The 23,583-nt window shown below is 51.3% G+C and overlaps 1 protein-coding gene across 1 annotated transcript in view; it reads left to right on the forward strand.

Annotated features, from left to right (window-relative positions):
* LOC140453994 (tripartite motif-containing protein 46-like) overlaps positions 1–23,374 on the forward strand; it is a 27,490-nt gene extending 4,116 nt beyond the window's left edge. Inside the window, exons 3-5 of the mRNA XM_072548908.1 lie at positions 4,179–4,476; positions 17,593–17,960; positions 23,183–23,374. Of these exons, the coding sequence (XP_072405009.1) occupies positions 4,179–4,476; positions 17,593–17,960; positions 23,183–23,268 (752 nt within the window). The 3' untranslated portion in view covers positions 23,269–23,374. The remainder of the gene's footprint in view (positions 1–4,178; positions 4,477–17,592; positions 17,961–23,182) is intronic.
* The last annotated feature ends 209 nt before the right edge of the window (positions 23,375–23,583 follow it).

Below are 23,583 nucleotides of genomic sequence, written 5' to 3' on the forward strand. Positions count from 1 at the left end.
TTGCTGGTTATCAAAAGTTGCTGTCTGTTTGAGATGCTACTGCATCACGTAGGGACCCCAGGCTCTCCATGGTGAAAGGGGCCTGGGGGATAAACCCTGCGGAAACCCCAAGCCCCTCACCACGAGTGGCAGGCTTCATCTGAAAAAGTAGGCCACAATTCCAAATGAGCCAAGGCAGCTGCTGTTGAAGTAGGCCCAAGGCCTTTTTTATTTCTCTGCTCCTTGTCAATCCCCGGGCGCTCACCAGGGATGGTTTCTAAACACTCTCTGTCTGTCTTGCACTGACTACCTATTCTCCCATTTTTCTCTCCCTGTCTCCCCACCTCACATTTTGACTATCCTGCGCATGAAAATACAAAATGGTTCCCCTTCACAAAATGGCTGCCTTTTGGGGGTGGGGCGTGGGGGGGGCTGTCTTGCCTATTTGCCAGTCACGTGTTTGCCGAACACGCATTTATCTGTGGATGGTGCCATACACCCTGTGGGGGTTGGGGAGTGAGGGGGCACGGGGGTGGGGGGGGGAGGATGGGAGGCCCCTTGACGTTTTCATAGAATCCCAACAGTGTGGAAACAGGCCCTTCGGGTCAACAAATCCACAATGATCCTCCAAAGAGTAACCCAACCAAACTTATTCCCTGACCCTACCACTCTGACTAATGTACCTGACCTGCACATCCCTGGGCTCTAATGGACAATTTAGCATGGCCAATCCACCCTAACCTGCACATCCCTGGGCACTATGGGACAATTTAGCACGGCCAATCCACCCTAACCTGCACATCCCTGGGCACTATGGGACAATTTAGCATGGCCAATCCACCCTAACCTGCACATCCCTGGGCACTATGGGACAATTTAGCATGGCCAATCCACCCTAACCTGCACATCCCTGGGCACTATGGGACAATTTAGCATGGTCAATCCACCCTAACCTGCACATCCCTGGGCACTACGGGACAATTTAGCATGGTCAATCCACCCTAACCTGCACATCCCTGGGCACTACGGGACAATTTAGCATGGCCAATCCACCCTAACCTGCACATCCCTGGGTACTACGGGACAATTTAGCATGGCCAATCCACCCTAACCTGCACATCCCTGGGCACTATGGGACAATTTAGCATGGCCAATCCACCCTAACCTGCACATCCCTGGGCACTATGGGACAATTTAGCATGGTCAATCCACCCTAACCTGCACATCCCTGGGCATTATGGGACAATTTAGCATGGTCAATCCACCCTAACCTGCACATCCCTGGGCACTATGGGACAATTTAGCATGGCCAACCCACCCTAACCTGCACATCCCTGGGCACTATGGGACAATTTAGCATGGCCAATCCACCCTAACCTACACATCCCTGGGCACTATGGGACAATTTAGCATGGCCAATCCACCCTAACCTACACATCCCTGGGCTCTATGGGACAATTTAGCATGGCCAATCCACCCTAACCTGCACATCCCTGGACACTATGGGACAATTTAGCATGGCCAATCCACCCTAACCTGCACATCCCTGGGCACTGTGGGACAATTTAGCATGGCCAATCCACCCTAACCTGCACATCCCTGGGCACTGTGGGACAATTTAGCATGGCCAATCCACCCTAACCTACACATCCCTGAGCACTATGGGACAATTTAGCATGGCCAATCCACCCTAACCTGCACATCCCTGGGCACTGTGGGACAATTTAGCATGGCCAATCCACCCTAACCTGCACATCCCTGGGCACTGTGGGACAATTTAGCATGGCCAATCCATCCTAACCTGCACATCTTTGGACTGTGGGAGGAAACCCACACAGACACATGGGGAGAACGTGCAAACTCCACACAGTCCGTCGCCCGAGGCTGGGATCGAACCTGGGGGCCTGGAGCCATGAGGCAGCGGTGCTAACCACTGAGCCACCCTGCCACCCCCCTCACTTTGTCCTCACGTCGTAGCTTTGGCCATTTTTTGCAGGGCAGCCTATTGTCATTCCTGACTGATTTTGAGGGGTGGGGTGGGGGAATTGCTTTTGAATTCAATAAAAAAAATCAGGACGTAAGAGTCTAATTCTGACCTTTATTCCTTTATCAATCGTTGGAAAAACCCATCCGGTTCACAAATGTCCTTCAGGGTTGGAAACTGCCCTCCTTTGCCTGGTCAGGCCTACACGTGACTCTAGACCCACGTGTTTGACTCCTAACTGCCCCCCTGGGCAATTAGGGTTGGGTCATAAACACTGGCCCAGCCAGAAACCCCCTCATTCATCAAACACATAGAACATAGAACATTCCAGCGCAGTGCAGGCCCTTCGGTCCTCCATGTTGTGCTGACCCAACCTGAAGCCCATCTAACCCACACCCTTCCATTCTCATCCATTGGCCTATCCAATGCCCATTTAAATGCCCTTAAAGTGTTATCTTGCGGGTGGATGATGGGAGGCGAGCTAGAGAGTGCGGGGGGCTTTTGGGTATTGTTTCTGCGGAAGTTGGGTGCTTTGTTGTTGTGGGGGGGTGTGGGAGTGGAACAGGGATGAGGGGGGGGCAGTGATGTGTGAAGAGAAGGGGGGGGGTGCACGGAGAGGGACCAATTGGCTGGAGCTGTCCGTCGCAAAATGGCCGCCCCTCTCAGAATGGCCACCTCCCTTAAAGTGGCCGATTCCTCTCAGAATGGCCACCAATCTTAAAATGGCCGCCCCGCTCAGAGTGGTCACCTCCCTTAAAGTGGCCGATCCTCTCAGAATGGCCACCAATCTTAAAATGGCCGCCCCGCTCAGAGTGGCCACCTCCCTTAAAGTGGTCGATCCTCTCAGAATGGCCACCAGTCTTAAAATGGCCGCCCCTCTCAGAATGGCCACCAATCTTAAAATGGCCACCCCTCTCAGAATGGCCACCTCCCTTAAAGTGGCCGATCCCCTCAGAATGGCCACCAATCTTAAAATGGCCGCCCCTCTCAGAGTGGCCACCTCCCTTAAAGTGGCCGATCCTCTCAGAATGGCCTCCAATCGCCCCGCTCAGAGTGGCCACCTCCCTTAAAGTGGCCGATCCTCTCAGAATGGCCGCCAGTCTTAAAATGGCCGCCCCTCTCAGAGTGGCCACCTCCTTTAAAATGGCCGCCCTCCACCCAACAGCTGCCAGCACAAAATGCAGCACGCGTGGGCGGAACAGGGACGGTCCATCGCAAGACCTACCCCACCCTTCACAAAATGGCTACCCTTCCCAAAATGGCTGCTCTGTGCACAATGCTCCCTTTCACACAATGGCCACCATCACAAACTGGCACTCAGGGAACGGTTTTTTTAAAAATATATTCACGGGATGAGGGCAGTGCTGGCCGGGCCAGCATTTATTGCCCAGAGGGCAGTTAAGAGTCAATCACATTGCTGTGGGTCTGGAGTCACGTGGAGTCCAGATCAGGTAAGGAGGGCAGATTCCTTCCCTAAGGGGCATTAGTGAATGAGATGGATTTTTCCAACAATTGATACTGCTGTGGTGGGATTCAAACCCAGGGTTTGCAGAACATTACGTGGGTGTCTGGATTAAAAGTCCAGCGAGAACACCACAAGGCCATTGCCTGCCCGTGAATGCTGCAGCCCTTCCCAAAATGGCTGCCTTTCGCCAAACGGTTGCTCTCTGCACGATGCTCTCTTCCGCACGATGGCCGCCGCCTCAAAGTGACAGCCCTTCCCTTAAGCCATCCCACTCCCCCACCCCCACCGCCGTGCCCAAAATGGCCGCCCCTTCGCAAAATGGCCGCCCGCCACAAAATGGCCGCCCACCACCGGTTGACGAGTCCGAGCTCGGTCTTGACTGAATCGGAGAGGAGGCCGCTGGGGAGGTGAGGAAGCTGACCCCACGACCCACCCCCCCCCCACCACCTCCGAGAGATGATTGGAATGGCAACTGATTTTCTGACTGCTTCTTTCTCTCTCTCTCTCTCTCTCTTTTTCTCTCTGTCTCCGTTCCATTGTCTGCCATCAAATATTTAACACTCCCACCATCTTTTCTGAGGCGATTTCCTTCGGTCAACGCACACACACTCTCTCTCTCTCTCGTTCGTTCCTGTTCATGTTGTGGTGTTTTATTTTATTTGGTGTGTGGGTGTGTTGTGCACCTCCACCGTGACATTTCCCATCATCCTCCACCCCCGCCCTCCCTCATTGTCGCCCTCCATTCTCCAGTCCTCCATTTTCTCCTGGACAACAAATGGGGCTATAGCAGAGACCGCCTCGTCATCAGCAAAGACCAACAGGCTGTCCGTAGCGTTGCCGGCCTACCCATGCTCTTTGCGGCTGAGCAGATCATGACGAGCTGCCACTTGTGCATTGACCTGGTCGTTGGCGACGTGGCTCTGACCCAGGGCAGGCACTACTGGGCGTGCTCAGTCGACCCGACCTCTTACCTGGTCAAGGTCGGGGTGGGGCTGGAGAGCAAACTCCTGGAGTGGTTCCAAGTGCCCCAGGACGTGGTCAGTCCCAGGTAGGCACACAGCCCATCGCTCGCTCACCCCTCATCGCATGACCAACAGGGGGCGTCAGGCATTCATGTCATCGCATGGGGTGTGGGTGGGCAGAGGGTGGGTGGGGGAGTATAGAGGGGTCTGTGCGGGGCATATACAGGGGGAGCGGAGTCACAGAGAGTATTCAAACAGAGCCCGGTCTACAGAGAGTATTCAAACAGAGCCCGGTCTACAGAGAATATTCAAACAGGGCCCGGTCTACAGAGAGTATTCAAAACAGAGCCCGGTCTACAGAGAGTATTCAAACAGAGCCCGGTCTACAGAGAGTATTCAAACAGAGCCCGGTCTGCAGAGAGTATTCCAACAGAGCCCGGTCTGCAGAGAGTATTCAAACAGAGCCCGGTCTCCAGAGAGTACTCAAACAGAGCCCGGTCTACAGAGAGTATTCAAACAGAGCCCGGTCTACAGAGAGTATTCAAACAGAGCCTGGTCTACAGAGAGTATTCAAACAGGGCCCGGTCTACAGAGAGTATTCAAACAGAGCCTGGTCTACAGAGAGTATTCAAACAGAGCCCGGTCTACAGAGAGTATTCAAACGGAGCCCGGTCTACAGAGAATATTCAAACAGGGCCCGGTCTACAGAGAGTATTCAAAACAGAGCCCGGTCTACAGAGAGTATTCAAACAGAGCCCGGTCTACAGAGAGTATTCAAACAGAGCCCGGTCTGCAGAGAGTATTCCAACAGAGCCCGGTCTGCAGAGAGTATTCAAACAGAGCCCGGTCTCCAGAGAGTACTCAAACAGAGCCCGGTCTACAGAGAGTATTCAAACAGAGCCCGGTCTACAGAGAGTATTCAAACAGAGCCTGGTCTACAGAGAGTATTCAAACAGGGCCCGGTCTACAGAGAGTATTCAAACAGAGCCCGGTCTACAGAGAGTATTCAAACAGGGCCCGGTCTACAGAGAGTATTCAAACAGAGCCCGGTCTACAGAGAGTATTCAAACAGAGCCCGGTCTACAGAGAATATTCAAACAGGGCCCGGTCTACAGAGAGTATTCAAAACAGAGCCCGGTCTACAGAGAGTATTCAAACAGAGCCCGGTCTACAGAGAGTATTCAAACAGAGCCCGGTCTGCAGAGAGTATTCCAACAGAGCCCGGTCTGCAGAGAGTATTCAAACAGAGCCCGGTCTCCAGAGAGTACTCAAACAGAGCCCGGTCTACAGAGAGTATTCAAACAGAGCCCGGTCTACAGAGAGTATTCAAACAGAGCCTGGTCTACAGAGAGTATTCAAACAGGGCCCGGTCTACAGAGTGTATTCAAACAGAGCCCGGTCTACAGAGAGTATTCAAACACAGCCTGGTCTACAGAGAGTATTCAAACAGAGCCCGGTCTACAGAGTGTATTCAAACAGAGCCCGGTCGACAGAGAGTATTCAAACAGAGCCCGGTCTACAGAGAGTATTCAAACAGAGCCCGGTCTACAGAGAGTATTCAAACACAGCCCGGTCTACAGAGAGTATTCAAACAGAGCCCGGTCTACAGAGTCCATTCAAACAGAGCCCGGTCTACAGAGAGTATTCAAACAGAGCCCGGTCTACAGAGTGTATTCAAACAGAGCCCGGTCTACAGAGAGTATTCAAACAGGGCCCGGTCTACAGAGAGTATTCAAACAGAGCCCGGTCTACAGAGAGTATTCAAACAGAGCCCGGTCTACAGAGTCCATTCAAACAGAGCCCGGTCTACAGAGAGTATTCAAACAGAGCCCGGTCTACAGAGAGTATTCAAACAGAGCCTGGTCTACAGAGAGTATTCAAACAGAGCCCGGTCTACAGAGAGTATTCAAACAGAGCCCGGTCTACAGAGAGTATTCAAACAGCGCCCGGTCTACAGAGAGTATTCAAACAGCGCCCGGTCTACAGAGAGTATTCAAACAGAGCCCGGTCTACAGAGTCCATTCAAACAGAGCCCGGTCTACAGAGAGTATTCAAACAGAGCCCGGTCTACAGAGAGTATTCAAACAGAGCCCGGTCTACAGAGAGTATTCAAACAGAGCCCGGTCTACAGAGAGTATTCAAACAGAGCCCGGTCTACACAGAGTATTCAAACAGAGCCCGGTCTACAGAGAGTATTCAAACAGAGCCCGGTCTACAGAGAGTATTCAAACAGAGCCCGGTCTGCAGAGAGTATTCAAACAGAGCCCGGTCTGCAGAGAGTATTCCAACAGAGCCCGGTCTGCAGAGAGTATTCAAACAGAGCCCGGTCTCCAGAGAGTATTCAAACAGAGCCCGGTCTACAGAGAGTATTCAAACAGAGCCCGGTCTACAGAGAGTATTCAAACAGGGCCCGGTCTACAGAGAGTATTCAAACAGGGCCCGGTCTACAGAGAGTATTCAAACAGAGCCCGGTCTACAGAGAGTATTCAAACAGAGCCCGGTCTACAGAGAGTATTCAAACAGAGCCCGGTCTACAGAGAGTATTCAAACAGAGCCCGGTCTACAGAGAGTATTCAAACAGGGCAAGGTCTACAGAGAGTATTCAAACACAGCCTGGTCTACAGAGAGTATTCAAACAGAGCCCGGTCTACAGAGTGTATTCAAACAGAGCCCGGTCTACAGAGAGTATTCAAACAGAGCCCGGTCTACAGAGAGTATTCAAACAGAGCCCGGTCTACAGAGTGTATTCAAACAGAGCCCGGTCTACAGAGAGTAATCAAACAGAGCCCGGTCTACAGAGAGTATTCAAACAGAGCCCGGTCTACAGAGAGTAATCAAACACAGCCCGGTCTACAGAGAGTATTCAAACAGAGCCCGGTCTCCAGAGAGTATTCAAACAGAGCCCGGTCTACAGAGAGTATTCAAACAGAGCCCGGTCTACAGAGAGTATTCAAACAGAGCCCGGTCTACACAGAGTATTCAAACAGAGCCCGGTCTACAGAGAGTATTCAAACAGAGCCCGGTCTACAGAGAGTTTTCAAACAGAGCCCGGTCTACAGAGTGTATTCAAACAGAGCCCGGTCTACAGAGAGTATTCAAACACAGCCCGGTCTACAGAGAGTATTCAAACAGAGCCCGGTCTACAGAGTGTATTCAAACAGAGCCCGGTCGACAGAGAGTATTCAAACAGAGCCCGGTCTACAGAGAGTATTCAAACAGAGCCCGGTCTACAGAGAGTATTCAAACACAGCCCGGTCTACAGAGAGTATTCAAACAGAGCCCGGTCTACAGAGTCCATTCAAACAGAGCCCGGTCTACAGAGAGTATTCAAACAGAGCCCGGTCTACAGAGTGTATTCAAACAGAGCCCGGTCTACAGAGAGTATTCAAACAGGGCCCGGTCTACAGAGAGTATTCAAACAGAGCCCGGTCTACAGAGAGTATTCAAACAGAGCCCGGTCTACAGAGTCCATTCAAACAGAGCCCGGTCTACAGAGAGTATTCAAACAGAGCCCGGTCTACAGAGAGTATTCAAACAGAGCCCGGTCTACAGAGAGTATTCAAACAGAGCCCGGTCTACAGAGAGTATTCAAACAGCGCCCGGTCGACAGAGAGTATTCAAACAGAGCCCGGTCTACAGAGTCCATTCAAACAGAGCCCGGTCTACAGAGAGTATTCAAACAGAGCCCGGTCTACAGAGAGTATTCAAACAGAGCCCGGTCTACAGAGAGTATTCAAACAGAGCCCGGTCTACACAGAGTATTCAAACAGAGCCCGGTCTACAGAGAGTATTCAAACAGAGCCCGGTCTACAGAGAGTTTTCAAACAGAGCCCGGTCTACAGAGAGTATTCAAACAGAGCCCGGTCTACAGAGAGTATTCAAACAGAGCCCGGTCTACAGAGAGTATTCAAACAGAGCCCGGTCTACAGAGAGCATTCAAACACAGCCCGGTCTACAGAGAGCATTCAAACACAGCCTGGTCTACAGAGAGTATTCAAGCAGAGCCCGGTCTACAGAGAGTAATCAAACAGAGCCCGGTCTACAGAGAGTAATCAAACAGAGCCCGGCCTACAGAGAGTATTCAAACAGAGCCCGGTCTACAGAGAGTAATCAAACAGAGCCCGGTCTACAGAGAGTATTCAAACAGAGCCCGGTCTACAGAGAGTATTCAAACAGAGCCCGGTCTACAGAGAGTATTCAAACAGAGCCCGGTCTACACAGAGTATTCAAACAGGGCCCGGTCTACAGAGAGTATTCAAACAGAGCCCGGTCTGCAGAGAGTATTCAAACAGAGCCCGGTCTACAGAGAGTATTCAAACAGGGCCCGGTCTACAGAGAGTATTCAAACAGAGCCCGGTCTACAGAGAGTATTCAAACAGAGCCCGGTCTACAGAGAGTATTCAAACAGAGCCCGGTCTACAGAGAGTATTCAAACAGGGCCCGGTCTACAGAGAGTATTCAAACAGAGCCCGGTCTACAGAGAGTATTCAAACAGAGCCCGGTCTACAGAGAGTATTCAAACAGAGCCCGGTCTACAGAGAGTATTCAAACAGAGCCCGGTCTACAGAGAGTATTCAAACAGGGCAAGGTCTACAGAGAGTATTCAAACACAGCCTGGTCTACAGAGAGTATTCAAACAGAGCCCGGTCTACAGAGTGTATTCAAACAGAGCCCGGTCTACAGAGAGTATTCAAACAGAGCCCGGTCTACAGAGAGTATTCAAACAGAGCCCGGTCTACAGAGTGTATTCAAACAGAGCCCGGTCTACAGAGAGTAATCAAACAGAGCCCGGTCTACAGAGAGTATTCAAACAGAGCCCGGTCTACAGAGAGTAATCAAACACAGCCCGGTCTACAGAGAGTATTCAAACAGAGCCCGGTCTCCAGAGAGTATTCAAACAGAGCCCGGTCTACAGAGAGTATTCAAACAGAGCCCGGTCTACAGAGAGTATTCAAACAGAGCCCGGTCTACACAGAGTATTCAAACAGAGCCCGGTCTACAGAGAGTATTCAAACAGAGCCCGGTCTACAGAGAGTTTTCAAACAGAGCCCGGTCTACAGAGTGTATTCAAACAGAGCCCGGTCTACAGAGAGTATTCAAACACAGCCCGGTCTACAGAGAGTATTCAAACAGAGCCCGGTCTACAGAGTGTATTCAAACAGAGCCCGGTCGACAGAGAGTATTCAAACAGAGCCCGGTCTACAGAGAGTATTCAAACAGAGCCCGGTCTACAGAGAGTATTCAAACACAGCCCGGTCTACAGAGAGTATTCAAACAGAGCCCGGTCTACAGAGTCCATTCAAACAGAGCCCGGTCTACAGAGAGTATTCAAACAGAGCCCGGTCTACAGAGTGTATTCAAACAGAGCCCGGTCTACAGAGAGTATTCAAACAGGGCCCGGTCTACAGAGAGTATTCAAACAGAGCCCGGTCTACAGAGAGTATTCAAACAGAGCCCGGTCTACAGAGTCCATTCAAACAGAGCCCGGTCTACACAGAGTATTCAAACAGAGCCCGGTCTACAGAGTCCATTCAAACAGAGCCCGGTCTACACAGAGTATTCAAACAGAGCCCGGTCTACAGAGAGTATTCAAACAGAGCCCGGTCTACAGAGAGTATTCAAACAGAGCCCGGTCTACAGAGAGCATTCAAACAGAGCCCGGTCTACAGAGAGTATTCAAACAGAGCCCGGTCTACAGAGAGTATTCAAACAGAGCCCGGTCTACAGAGAGTATTCAAACAGAGCCCGGTCTACAGAGAGTATTCAAACAGAGCCCGGTCTACAGAGAGTATTCAAACAGAGCCCGGTCTACAGAGAGTATTCAAACAGAGCCCGGTCTACAGAGAATATTCAAACGGAGCCCGGTCTACAGAGAGTATTCAAACGGAGCCCGGTCTACAGAGAGTATTCAAACAGAGCCCGGTCTACAGAGAGTATTCAAACAGAGCCCGGTCTACAGAGAGTATTCAAACAGAGCCCGGTCTACAGAGAGTATTCAAACAGAGCCCGGTCTACAGAGAATATTCAAACAGGGCCCGGTCTACAGAGAGTATTCAAAACAGAGCCCGGTCTACAGAGAGTATTCAAACAGAGCCCGGTCTACAGAGAGTATTCAAACAGAGCCCGGTCTGCAGAGAGTATTCCAACAGAGCCCGGTCTGCAGAGAGTATTCAAACAGAGCCCGGTCTCCAGAGAGTACTCAAACAGAGCCCGGTCTACAGAGAGTATTCAAACAGAGCCCGGTCTACAGAGAGTATTCAAACAGAGCCTGGTCTACAGAGAGTATTCAAACAGGGCCCGGTCTACAGAGTGTATTCAAACAGAGCCCGGTCTACAGAGAGTATTCAAACACAGCCTGGTCTACAGAGAGTATTCAAACAGAGCCCGGTCTACAGAGTGTATTCAAACAGAGCCCGGTCGACAGAGAGTATTCAAACAGAGCCCGGTCTACAGAGAGTATTCAAACAGAGCCCGGTCTACAGAGAGTATTCAAACACAGCCCGGTCTACAGAGAGTATTCAAACAGAGCCCGGTCTACAGAGTCCATTCAAACAGAGCCCGGTCTACAGAGAGTATTCAAACAGAGCCCGGTCTACAGAGTGTATTCAAACAGAGCCCGGTCTACAGAGAGTATTCAAACAGGGCCCGGTCTACAGAGAGTATTCAAACAGAGCCCGGTCTACAGAGAGTATTCAAACAGAGCCCGGTCTACAGAGTCCATTCAAACAGAGCCCGGTCTACAGAGAGTATTCAAACAGAGCCCGGTCTACAGAGAGTATTCAAACAGAGCCTGGTCTACAGAGAGTATTCAAACAGAGCCCGGTCTACAGAGAGTATTCAAACAGAGCCCGGTCTACAGAGAGTATTCAAACAGCGCCCGGTCTACAGAGAGTATTCAAACAGAGCCCGGTCTACAGAGTCCATTCAAACAGAGCCCGGTCTACAGAGAGTATTCAAACAGACCCCGGTCTACAGAGAGTATTCAAACAGAGCCCGGTCTACAGAGAGTATTCAAACAGAGCCCGGTCTACAGAGAGTATTCAAACAGAGCCCGGTCTACACAGAGTATTCAAACAGAGCCCGGTCTACAGAGAGTATTCAAACAGAGCCCGGTCTACAGAGAGTATTCAAACAGAGCCCGGTCTGCAGAGAGTATTCAAACAGAGCCCGGTCTGCAGAGAGTATTCCAACAGAGCCCGGTCTGCAGAGAGTATTCAAACAGAGCCCGGTCTCCAGAGAGTATTCAAACAGAGCCCGGTCTCCAGAGAGTATTCAAACAGAGCCCGGTCTACAGAGAGTATTCAAACAGGGCCCGGTCTACAGAGAGTATTCAAACAGGGCCCGGTCTACAGAGAGTATTCAAACAGAGCCCGGTCTACTGAGAGTATTCAAACAGAGCCCGGTCTACAGAGAGTATTCAAACAGAGCCCGGTCTACAGAGAGTATTCAAACAGAGCCCGGTCTACAGAGAGTATTCAAACAGGGCAAGGTCTACAGAGAGTATTCAAACACAGCCTGGTCTACAGAGAGTATTCAAACAGAGCCCGGTCTACAGAGTGTATTCAAACAGAGCCCGGTCTACAGAGAGTATTCAAACAGAGCCCGGTCTACAGAGAGTATTCAAACAGAGCCCGGTCTACAGAGTGTATTCAAACAGAGCCCGGTCTACAGAGAGTAATCAAACAGAGCCCGGTCTACAGAGAGTATTCAAACAGAGCCCGGTCTACAGAGAGTAATCAAACACAGCCCGGTCTACAGAGAGTATTCAAACAGAGCCCGGTCTCCAGAGAGTATTCAAACAGAGCCCGGTCTACAGAGAGTATTCAAACAGAGCCCGGTCTACAGAGAGTATTCAAACAGAGCCCGGTCTACACAGAGTATTCAAACAGAGCCCGGTCTACAGAGAGTATTCAAACAGAGCCCGGTCTACAGAGAGTTTTCAAACAGAGCCCGGTCTACAGAGTGTATTCAAACAGAGCCCGGTCTACAGAGAGTATTCAAACACAGCCCGGGCTACAGAGAGTATTCAAACAGAGCCCGGTCTACAGAGTGTATTCAAACAGAGCCCGGTCGACAGAGAGTATTCAAACAGAGCCCGGTCTACAGAGAGTATTCAAACAGAGCCCGGTCTACAGAGAGTATTCAAACACAGCCCGGTCTACAGAGAGTATTCAAACAGAGCCCGGTCTACAGAGTCCATTCAAACAGAGCCCGGTCTACAGAGAGTATTCAAACAGAGCCCGGTCTACAGAGTGTATTCAAACAGAGCCCGGTCTACAGAGAGTATTCAAACAGGGCCCGGTCTACAGAGAGTATTCAAACAGAGCCCGGTCTACAGAGAGTATTCAAACAGAGCCCGGTCTACAGAGTCCATTCAAACAGAGCCCGGTCTACAGAGAGTATTCAAACAGAGCCCGGTCTACAGAGAGTATTCAAACAGAGCCCGGTCTACAGAGAGTATTCAAACAGAGCCCGGTCTACAGAGAGTATTCAAACAGCGCCCGGTCGACAGAGAGTATTCAAACAGAGCCCGGTCTACAGAGTCCATTCAAACAGAGCCCGGTCTACAGAGAGTATTCAAACAGAGCCCGGTCTACAGAGAGTATTCAAACAGAGCCCGGTCTACAGAGAGTATTCAAACAGAGCCCGGTCTACACAGAGTATTCAAACAGAGCCCGGTCTACAGAGAGTATTCAAACAGAGCCCGGTCTACAGAGAGTTTTCAAACAGAGCCCGGTCTACAGAGAGTATTCAAACAGAGCCCGGTCTACAGAGAGTATTCAAACAGAGCCCGGTCTACAGAGAGTATTCAAACACAGCCCGGTCTACAGAGAGCATTCAAACACAGCCCGGTCTACAGAGAGCATTCAAACACAGCCTGGTCTACAGAGAGTATTCAAGCAGAGCCCGGTCTACAGAGAGTAATCAAACAGAGCCCGGTCTACAGAGAGTAATCAAACAGAGCCCGGCCTACAGAGAGTATTCAAACAGAGCCCGGTCTACAGAGAGTAATCAAACAGAGCCCGGTCTACAGAGAGTATTCAAACAGAGCCCGGTCTACAGAGAGTATTCAAACAGAGCCCGGTCTACAGAGAGTATTCAAACAGAGCCCGGTCTACACAGAGTATTCAAACAGGGCCCGGTCTACAGAGAGTATTCAAACAGAGCCCGGTCTGCAGAGAGTATTCAAACAGAGCCCGGTCTACAGAGAGTATTCAAACAGGGCCCGGTCTACAGAGAGTATTCAAACAGAGCCCGGTCTACAGAGAGTATTCAAACAGAGCCCGGTCTACAGAGAGTATTCAAACAGAGCCCGGTCTACAGAGAGTATTCAAACAGGGCCCGGTCTACAGAGAGTATTCAAACAGAGCCCGGTCTACAGAGAGTATTCAAACAGAGCCCGGTCTACAGAGAGTATTCAAACAGAGCCCGGTCTACAGAGAGTATTCAAACAGAGCCCGGTCTACAGAGAGTATTCAAACAGGGCAAGGTCTACAGAGAGTATTCAAACACAGCCTGGTCTACAGAGAGTATTCAAACAGAGCCCGGTCTACAGAGTGTATTCAAACAGAGCCCGGTCTACAGAGAGTATTCAAACAGAGCCCGGTCTACAGAGTGTATTCAAACAGAGCCCGGTCTACAGAGTGTATTCAAACAGAGCCCGGTCTACAGAGAGTAATCAAACAGAGCCCGGTCTACAGAGAGTATTCAAACAGAGCCCGGTCTACAGAGAGTAATCAAACACAGCCCGGTCTACAGAGAGTATTCAAACAGAGCCCGGTCTCCAGAGAGTATTCAAACAGAGCCCGGTCTACACAGAGTATTCAAACAGAGCCCGGTCTACAGAGAGTATTCAAACAGAGCCCGGTCTACAGAGAGTTTTCAAACAGAGCCCGGTCTACAGAGTGTATTCAAACAGAGCCCGGTCTACAGAGAGTATTCAAACACAGCCCGGTCTACAGAGAGTATTCAAACAGAGCCCGGTCTACAGAGTGTATTCAAACAGAGCCCGGTCGACAGAGAGTATTCAAACAGAGCCCGGTCTACAGAGAGTATTCAAACAGAGCCCGGTCTACAGAGAGTATTCAAACACAGCCCGGTCTACAGAGAGTATTCAAACAGAGCCCGGTCTACAGTGAGTAATCAAACAGAGCCCGGTCTACAGAGAGTATTCAAACAGGGCCCGGTCTACAGAGAGTATTCAAACAGAGCCCGGTCTACAGAGAGTATTCAAACAGAGCCCGGTCTACAGAGTCCATTCAAACAGAGCCCGGTCTACAGAGAGTATTCAAACAGAGCCCGGTCTACAGAGAGTATTCAAACAGAGCCCGGTCTACAGAGAGTATTCAAACAGAGCCCGGTCTACAGAGAGTATTCAAACAGCGCCCGGTCGACAGAGAGTATTCAAACAGAGCCCGGTCTACAGAGTCCATTCAAACAGAGCCCGGTCTACAGAGAGTATTCAAACAGAGCCCGGTCTACAGAGAGTATTCAAACAGAGCCCGGTCTACAGAGAGTATTCAAACAGAGCCCGGTCTACACAGAGTATTCAAACAGAGCCCGGTCTACAGAGAGTATTCAAACAGAGCCCGGTCTACAGAGAGTTTTCAAACAGAGCCCGGTCTACAGAGAGTATTCAAACAGAGCCCGGTCTACAGAGAGTATTCAAACAGAGCCCGGTCTACAGAGAGCATTCAAACACAGCCCGGTCTACAGAGAGCATTCAAACACAGCCTGGTCTACAGAGAGTATTCAAGCAGAGCCCGGTCTACAGAGAGTAATCAAACAGAGCCCGGTCTACAGAGAGTAATCAAACAGAGCCCGGCCTACAGAGAGTATTCAAACAGAGCCCGGTCTACAGAGAGTAATCAAACAGAGCCCGGTCTACAGAGAGTATTCAAACAGAGCCCGGTCTACAGAGAGTATTCAAACAGAGCCCGGTCTACAGAGAGTATTCAAACAGAGCCCGGTCTACACAGAGTATTCAAACAGGGCCCGGTCTACAGAGAGTATTCAAACAGAGCCCGGTCTGCAGAGAGTATTCAAACAGAGCCCGGTCTACAGAGAGTATTCAAACAGGGCCCGGTCTACAGAGAGTATTCAAACAGAGCCCGGTCTACAGAGAGTATTCAAACAGAGCCCGGTCTACACAGAGTATTCAAACAGAGCCCGGTCTACAGAGAGTATTCAAACAGAGCCCGGTCGACAGAGAGTAATCAAACAGAGCCCGGTCTACAGGGAGTATTCAAACAGAGCCCGGTCTACAGAGAGTATTCAAACAGAGCCCGGTCTACAGAGAGTAATCAAACAGAGCCCGGTCTACAGGGAGTATTCAAACAGAGCCCGGTCTACAGAGAGTATTCAAACAGAGCCCGGTCTACAAAGAGTATTCAAACAGCGCCCGGTCGACAGAGAGTATTCAAACAGAGCCCGGTCTACAGAGTCCATTCAAACAGAGCCCGGTCTACAGAGAGTATTCAAACAGAGCCCGGTCTACAGAGAGTATTCAAACAGAGCCCGGTCTACAGAGAGTATTCAAACAGAGCCCGGTCTACAGAGAGTATTCAAACAGAGCCCGGTCTACAGAGAGTATTCAAACAGAGCCCGGTCTACAGAGAGTTTTCAAACAGAGCCCGGTCTACAGAGAGTATTCAAACAGAGCCCGGTCTACAGAGAGTATTCAAACAGAGCCCGGTCTACAGAGAGTATTCAAACAGAGCCCGGTCTACAGAGAGCATTCAAACACAGCCCGGTCTACAGAGAGCATTCAAACACAGCCCGGTCTACAGAGAGTATTCAAACAGAGCCCGGTCTACAGAGAGTAATCAAACAGAGCCCGGTCTACAGAGAGTAATCAAACAGAGCCCGGCCTACAGAGAGTATTCAAACAGAGCCCGGTCTACAGAGAGTAATCAAACAGAGCCCGGTCTACAGAGAGTAATCAAACAGAGCCCGGTCTACAGAGAGTATTCAAACAGAGCCCGGTCTACAGAGAGTATTCAAACAGAGCCCGGTCTACAGAGAGTATTCAAACAGAGCCCGGTCTACACAGAGTATTCAAACAGGGCCCGGTCTACAGAGAGTATTCAAACAGAGCCCGGTCTGCAGAGAGTATTCAAACAGGGCCCGGTCTACAGAGAGCATTCAAACAGGGCCCGGTCTACAGAGAGTATTCAAACAGAGCCCGGTCTGCAGAGAGTATTCAAACAGAGCCCGGTCTGCAGAGAGTATTCAAACAGGGCCCGGTCTACAGAGAGCATTCAAACAGGGCCCGGTCTACAGAGAGTATTCAAACAGAGCCCGGTCGACAGAGTGTATTCAAACAGAGCCCGGTCGACAGAGAGTAATCAAACAGAGCCCGGTCTACAGGGAGTATTCAAACAGAGCCCGGTCTACAGAGAGTATTCAAACAGAGCCCGGTCTACAGAGAGTATTCAAACAGAGCCCGGTCTACAGAGAGTATTCAAACAGAGCCCGGTCTACAGAGAGTATTCAAACAGAGCCCGGTCTACAGAGAGTATTCAAACAGAGCCCGGTCTACAGAGAGTATTCAAACAGAGCCCGGTCTACAGAGAGTATTCAAACAGAGCCCGGTCTACAGAGAGTATTCAAACAGGGCCCGGTCTACAGAGAGTATTCAAACAGGGCCCGGTCTACAGAGAGTATTCAAACAGAGCCCGGTCTACAGAGAGTATTCAAACAGAGCCCGGTCTACAGAGTGTATTCAAACACAGCCCGGTCTACAGAGAGTATTCAAACAGAGCCCGGTCTACAGAGAGTATTCAAACAGAGCCCGGTCTACAGGGAGTATTCAAACAGGGCCCGGTCTACAGAGAGTATTCAAACAGAGCCCGGTCTACAGAGAGTATTCAAACAGAGCCCGGTCTACAGAGAGTATTCAAACAGAGCCCAGTCTGCAGTGACTATAGAAATCGTGACAATGACATGTTTCCTGATGACATTCGGAATATGTCCGTTGTGGGGAGGATGGGTACGTGCTGGGATTTGAGGTTAGGACGGACTCTCCCGAGTGAGGTGAGGGATGGAGCGTCCTTATTGACCTCCCCTGGGTTGAGGTGGTCGTGGGTCACCCCCCCCCACCCACAACCCCACAGTCGCGCAGTGTGATATTCTCACCTGCACCCCCCCACCCCCACCCCCCCCCCCCCCTCCGACCTCACCTCTGTCTCGTTCCCTTGCAGGTATGACCCAGACAGCGGCCATGACAGTGGCGCCGAGGACGGCACTGTGGACGCCTCGCCCCCCTACGCCTTCCTGACCATCGGCATGGGCAAGGTGCTCCTGCCCCAGGGCTCCCCCTTGCCCTCCCGGGACCCCGCGGCCGGCACCGCCCCCTTGCCCTCCCGGCTGGGGGTCTGCCTGGACTACGAGCGGGGGCGGGTGTCCTTCTACGACGCCGTCTCTTTCCGGAGCCTGTGGGAGTGCGGGGTGGACTGCAGCGGGCCTGTGTGCCCGGCCTTCTGTTTCGTGGGAGGGGGCGGACTTCACCTCCAGGAACTGGTGCCGTCCAGGCCTGAACCCAAGGTCTTAGGCCTGCCCGGCCACAAAGGTGAGTAGGCCGCAGCAGTTGCCCGTTCGACTACAAACCCGTTTTGCACCCTCCCCCCCAACCCACCCCACCATCGGCTCACCAGCTGGCCAGACCAGAATCGGAGCGGGAATATCTCTTTGCGATTCCGGAATATTCCCCCCCCCCGCCAAGGAACAATATGGAGGGCGAGTGGATCGGTTTAGGATTCTGCTCACTCAGAATTTGGAACAGCGAAGGGTTGGGGAAGGGGGATTCTCATAGAGACCTATAAAACTCTAACAAGACTAGGCGGGTCGGGTGGGGGGAGGTGGTAAAGGATTCCCCTGATAACCAGGAGGACGGGAGATGGGCGTTAAGCCTGAACCAGGGCTGGGGGAGGTGGGGGGGGGTCACAGTCTAACAGAGTAACTGTTTTGATGCACAAGATCGAATCCCTCTGTTAATAAAACCCAGAAAAACTCTCCTCGTAATCTGTTCAAGTGTGAGGGAATGACAGACAACTCCTAATTTCCATTATTGAAACAAAAATAACAATTTATTTTCCTAACTCTGAACAAACTATTCACAAATTCAAGCCCCCTCCCTTTATTTAACTTCTTACTGTCTGACCCCAACTCTATAAAAACCCTGCTCCAATATCCCATTTATTAACTTAACTTAATCTCAAGTCCACACAGTCTCTGTCTGCAATCCTCTGTCTGCCGATCTCCCTGGATTATCAGCTTCCTTTTTACTGTTCTTACATGATAGAGAGTGGTGTCTAGTTCCTTTGAGATTGTGATGTTAAAATGGGGAGTTATTTCTCTGGTGGTCACTCTGCTGTTGCTCACTGACCGCATTTTCCAAATGCCTACGTTTTTATAACCCCCCCCCCGCCGCCCCCACAACAGTCCCACTCGTTCGGTCTGATGTTGTCAACACAGTAAATGCAAACTTGATTGGGTTTTAGTGTCCTGTTTAAACTGTTTGGTTAAATTTCAATTGTTGTCAAAACAGCAACCAAAACTCAGGTATCCCTTTCACAGCCAAATGCTGTCTATTTTGGAACAGGCCATCTTCCATCCATTCCATTCGGGGCAGCTGAACCTACACTTTGAAATAGAGAGAGTTTTCTGAATTTTGAACTAAATTTAAAGTGAACATTCACGCTTTTGACTTTGTACCTTAGATTCCTACAGCATGGAAACAGACCCTTCGGTCCATAATCTCAAACTAAACCATTCCCACCTGCCGGCTCCTGGCCTATATCCGCACCCCCACCCCAAACCTTTCCTGTTCATGGACTTATCCAAATATCTTTTAGGGATGTACCCATGGTCACCAATTCCTGTTCATTCCACACGTAAGTCACCCTCTGTGCGAAAACAAAATTGCCCCTCTTGTCTTTTCTTAAAAGTCTCTCTCTCCTCTCAAATTACAAGTGCCCCCTCCCAGTCTCGCAATCACCCCCAATCCCAGGGAAAAGACCATTAACCCTAACCATGCCCCTCATGTTTTTATAAATTTCTATACTTCTGGGTTTCCTCCGGGTGCTATGGTTTCCACTCACAGTCGAAAGACGTGCAGTTTAGGGTGGATTGGCCATGCTAAATTGTCCCATAGTGCCCAGGGATGTACAGGTTAGGGTGGATTGGCCATGCTAAATTGTCCCATAGTGCCCCAGGGATGTGCAGGTTAGGGTGGATTGGCCATGCTAAATTGTCCCGTAGTGCACCAGGGATGTGCAGGTTAGGGTGGATTGGCCGTGCTAAATTGTCCCATAGTGCCCAGGGATGTGCAGGTTAGGGTGGATTGGCCATGCTAAATTGTCCCATAGTGTCCAGGGATGTGCAGGTTAGGGTGGATTGGTCATGGGAAATTGTCCCATAATGCCCAAGGATGTGCAGGTTAGGGTGGATTGGCCGTGCTAAATTGTCCCTTAGTGCCCAGGGATGTGCAGGTTAGGGTGGATTGGTCATGCTAAATTGTCCCGTAGTGCCCAGAGATGTGCAGGTTAGGGTGGATTGGCCATGCTAAATTGTCCCATAGTGTCCAGGGATGTGCAGGTTAGGGTGGATTGGCCATGCTAAATTGTCCCATAGTGCCCAGGGATGTGCAGGTTAGGGTGGATTGGCCATGCTAAATTGTCCCATAGTGCCCAGGGATGTGCAGGTTAGGGTGGATTGGCCATGCTAAATTGTCCCATAGTGTCCAGGGATGTGCAGTTTAGGGTGGATTGGCCATGCTAAATTGTCCCATAGTGTCCAGGGATGTGTAGGTTAGGGTGGATTGGCCATGCTAAATTGTCCCGTAGTGCCCAGGGATGTGCAGGTTAGGGTGGATTGGCCATGCTAAATTGTCCCGTAGTGCCCAGGGATGTGCAGGTTAGGGTGGATTGGCCATGCTAAATTGTCCCGTAGTGCCCAGGGATGTGCAGGTTAGGGTGGATTGGCCATGCTAAATTGTCCCGTAGTGCCCAGGGATGTGCAGGTTAGGGTGGATTGGCCATGCTAAATTGTCCCATAGTGCCCCAGGGATGTGCAGGTTAGGGTGGATTGGCCATGCTAAATTGTCCCATAGTGTCCAGGGATGTGCAGGTTAGGGTGGATTGGCCATGCTAAATTGTCCCATAGTGCCCAGGGATGTGCAGGTTAGGGTGGATTGACCATGCTAAATTGTCCCATAGTGTCCAGGGATGTGCAGGTTAGGGTGGATTGGCCATGCTAAATTGTCCCGTAGTGCCCAGGGATGTGCAGGTTAGGGTGGATTGACCATGCTAAATTGTCCCGTAGTGCCCAGGGATGTGCAGGTTAGGGTGGATTGGCCATGCTAAATTGTCCCGTAGTGCCCAGGGATGTGCAGGTTAGGGTGGATTGGCCATGCTAAATTGTCCCGTAGTGCCCAGGGATGTGCAGGTTAGGGTGGATTGGCCATGCTAAATTGTCCCGTAGTGCCCAGGGATGTGCAGGTTAGGGTGGATTGGCCATGCTAAATTGTCCCATAGTGCCCCAGGGATGTGCAGGTTAGGGTGGATTGGCCATGCTAAATTGTCCCATAGTGTCCAGGGATGTGCAGGTTAGAGTGGATTGGCCATGCTAAATTGTCCCATAGTGCCCAGGGATGTGTAGGTTAGGGTGGATTGGCCATGCTAAATTGTCCCATAGTGCCCAGGGATGTGCAGGTTAGGGTGGATTGGCCATGCTAAATTGTCCCATAGTGCCCAGGGATGTGCGGGTTAGGGTGGATTAGTCAGGGGTAAGTGTCGGATTGGGGAATGGGTCTGGGTGGGTTACTCTCCAGTGGGTTGGTCTGGTATTGGTGGGCTGAATGGCCTGTTTCCACGCCACAGAGCTTCTCTGGTAATCTCCTGGGATTGGCATCCTCTGGAACGCTGCTGGCTTTTGTGATTGCTTGCATGGCCCTGCATTAAGTTACCCTCTCCATAAAATGACACCCTCTTACTTACCCATGGCCGGACCCGCCCACGACTCAAATCTTCGGCCTGAAGTATTGCCAGGGCGTGGAGTTCAAGTCATTGCAGACACAGAAAACTATTGTGGGGCCATGTTTTGACAGCATTTTTCTCTATCAGAAAGTTATAGTCACAGAGATGTCCAGCATGGAAACAGACCCTTCGGCCCAACCCGTCCATGCCGACCCAGATATCCCAACCTAATCTAGTCCCACCTGCCAGCACCCGGTCCATATCCCTCCAAACCCTTCCTATTCATGTACCCACCCAGATGCCTTTTAAATGCTGTCATTGTACCAGCCTCCAACACTTCCTCTGGCAGCTCATTCCATACACGTACCACCCTCTGTGTGAAAAAGTTGCCCCTCAGGTCCCTTTTCCCTCTCACCCTAAACCTATGCCCCTCTAGTTCTGGACTCCCCCACCCCAGGGAAAAGACCTTGCCCTATTTACCCTATCCATGCCCCTCATGATTTTATAAACCTCTATAAGGTCACCCCCTCAGCCTCCGACGCTCCAGGGAAAACAGCCCCAGCCTGTTCAGCCTCTCCCTGTAGCTCAAACCCTCCAACATCCTTGTCAATCTTTTCTGAACCCTTTCAAGTTTCACAACATCTTTCCGATAGGAAGGAGACCAGAATTGGACACAATATTCCAACAGGGGCCTAACCAATGTCCTGTACAGCCGCAACATGACCTCCCAACTCCTGTACTCAATACTCTGACCAATAAAGGAAAGCATACCAAACACCTTCTTCACCATCCTAAGTCGTGGACGCTCGGGAGAGAGAGAAAATCCCAGAGAAACGTTCACCAGGATGTCTCGAGGGATACTGGGCCTCGATTAAAGTGGTGCTGGAAAAGCACAGCAGGTCAGGCAGTATCCGAGGAGCAGGAGATGCGATGGTTGCTGACCAGCTGTGCTTTCCCAGCGTTTTGTGACTCGGGAGGGAATAGAGGGATGCGAATCGAATAAAGGAAGAAGATTTGCCCTTCAGTTGGGAGAAGGAGTGGTGATGGAGGCTGGAGGGCCTGTACACCCTTCCATTTTGTTCTGATCCTATCGCGCACATGGGGATAGTCAGATACCAGCCCCCTCCCCTCAGCGTCACGTGCGATCCCAGTTAGGGGCCTAGTGAAGATGGAACTGATCACACTCGGCCATGGGGCAGCACGCTCACCCAATGGGGCCTGAGACACTCAGTGGGGCCTCAGTTACCCAGTGAGGCCTGAGTTACCCAGTGAGGCCTGAGTTACCCAATGGGGCCTGAGTTACCCAGTTGGGCCTGAGTTACCCAGTTTGGCCTGAGTTACCCAGTTGGGCCTGAGTTACCCAGTTGGGCCTGAGTTACCCAGTGGGGCCTGAGTTACCCAGTGGGGCCTGAGTTATCCAATGAGGCCTGAGTTACCCAGTGAGGCCTGAGTTAACCAGTGAGGCCTGAGTTACCCAGTGAGGCCTGTGTTACCCAGTGAGGCCTGAGTTACCCAGTGGGGCCTGAGTTACCCAGTGAGGCCTGTGTTACCCAATGAGGCCTGAGTTACCCAGTGGGGCCTGAGTTACCAGTGGGGCCTGAGTTACCCAGTGAGGCCTGAGTTACCCAGTGAGACCTGAGTTACCCAGTGGGGCCTGAGTTACCCAGTGAGACCTGAGTTACCCAGTGGGGCCTGAGTTACCCAACGAGGGAGCGGGCTTTCTGAAGTTCTTAAGCCAAGCCGACGCCAATGACATTTGTTTTTCACCCACACCCCTCCCCCCCCCCCCCCCCCACCACCTTCTCCATCTGCTCAGGTTGGGCCCCCTTCGCTAACTGGACAGCGGGCATGCCCACACCGACCAGCGTGTGCCAGCGGCCGGACTGCGGGACGCCGATATGAAGACCTGGGTGAGGGGAGCGTGCTTTCTCCACCCGATCGGAACAACAGGCGACGAGATCCAGAGGGAATTTCACCATGTTTATTTTTTTGGGAGAGGGGGGGATAAATGGGGGTTGGGGGGGGGGGGGCGTGCAGAGGGGTGGGGATGGGGTGGTCAGTGCGACGGGGAGGTCAATGGGGAGTTTCGTCTGCCCCCTTCCTCTCCCGCCACCCACCATGGGCTGCGTTGAGAATTTGGTAAAATGTTGGGGGTGGATGTTGGGATTTAGGAGGGAGGGGAGATTTGAGGGGAAGGGCTGGGCGGGATTGGTGTTT

Source organism: Chiloscyllium punctatum, chromosome 28 (genome assembly GCF_047496795.1).
Source record: "Chiloscyllium punctatum isolate Juve2018m chromosome 28, sChiPun1.3, whole genome shotgun sequence".
NCBI lineage: Eukaryota > Metazoa > Chordata > Chondrichthyes > Orectolobiformes > Hemiscylliidae > Chiloscyllium > Chiloscyllium punctatum.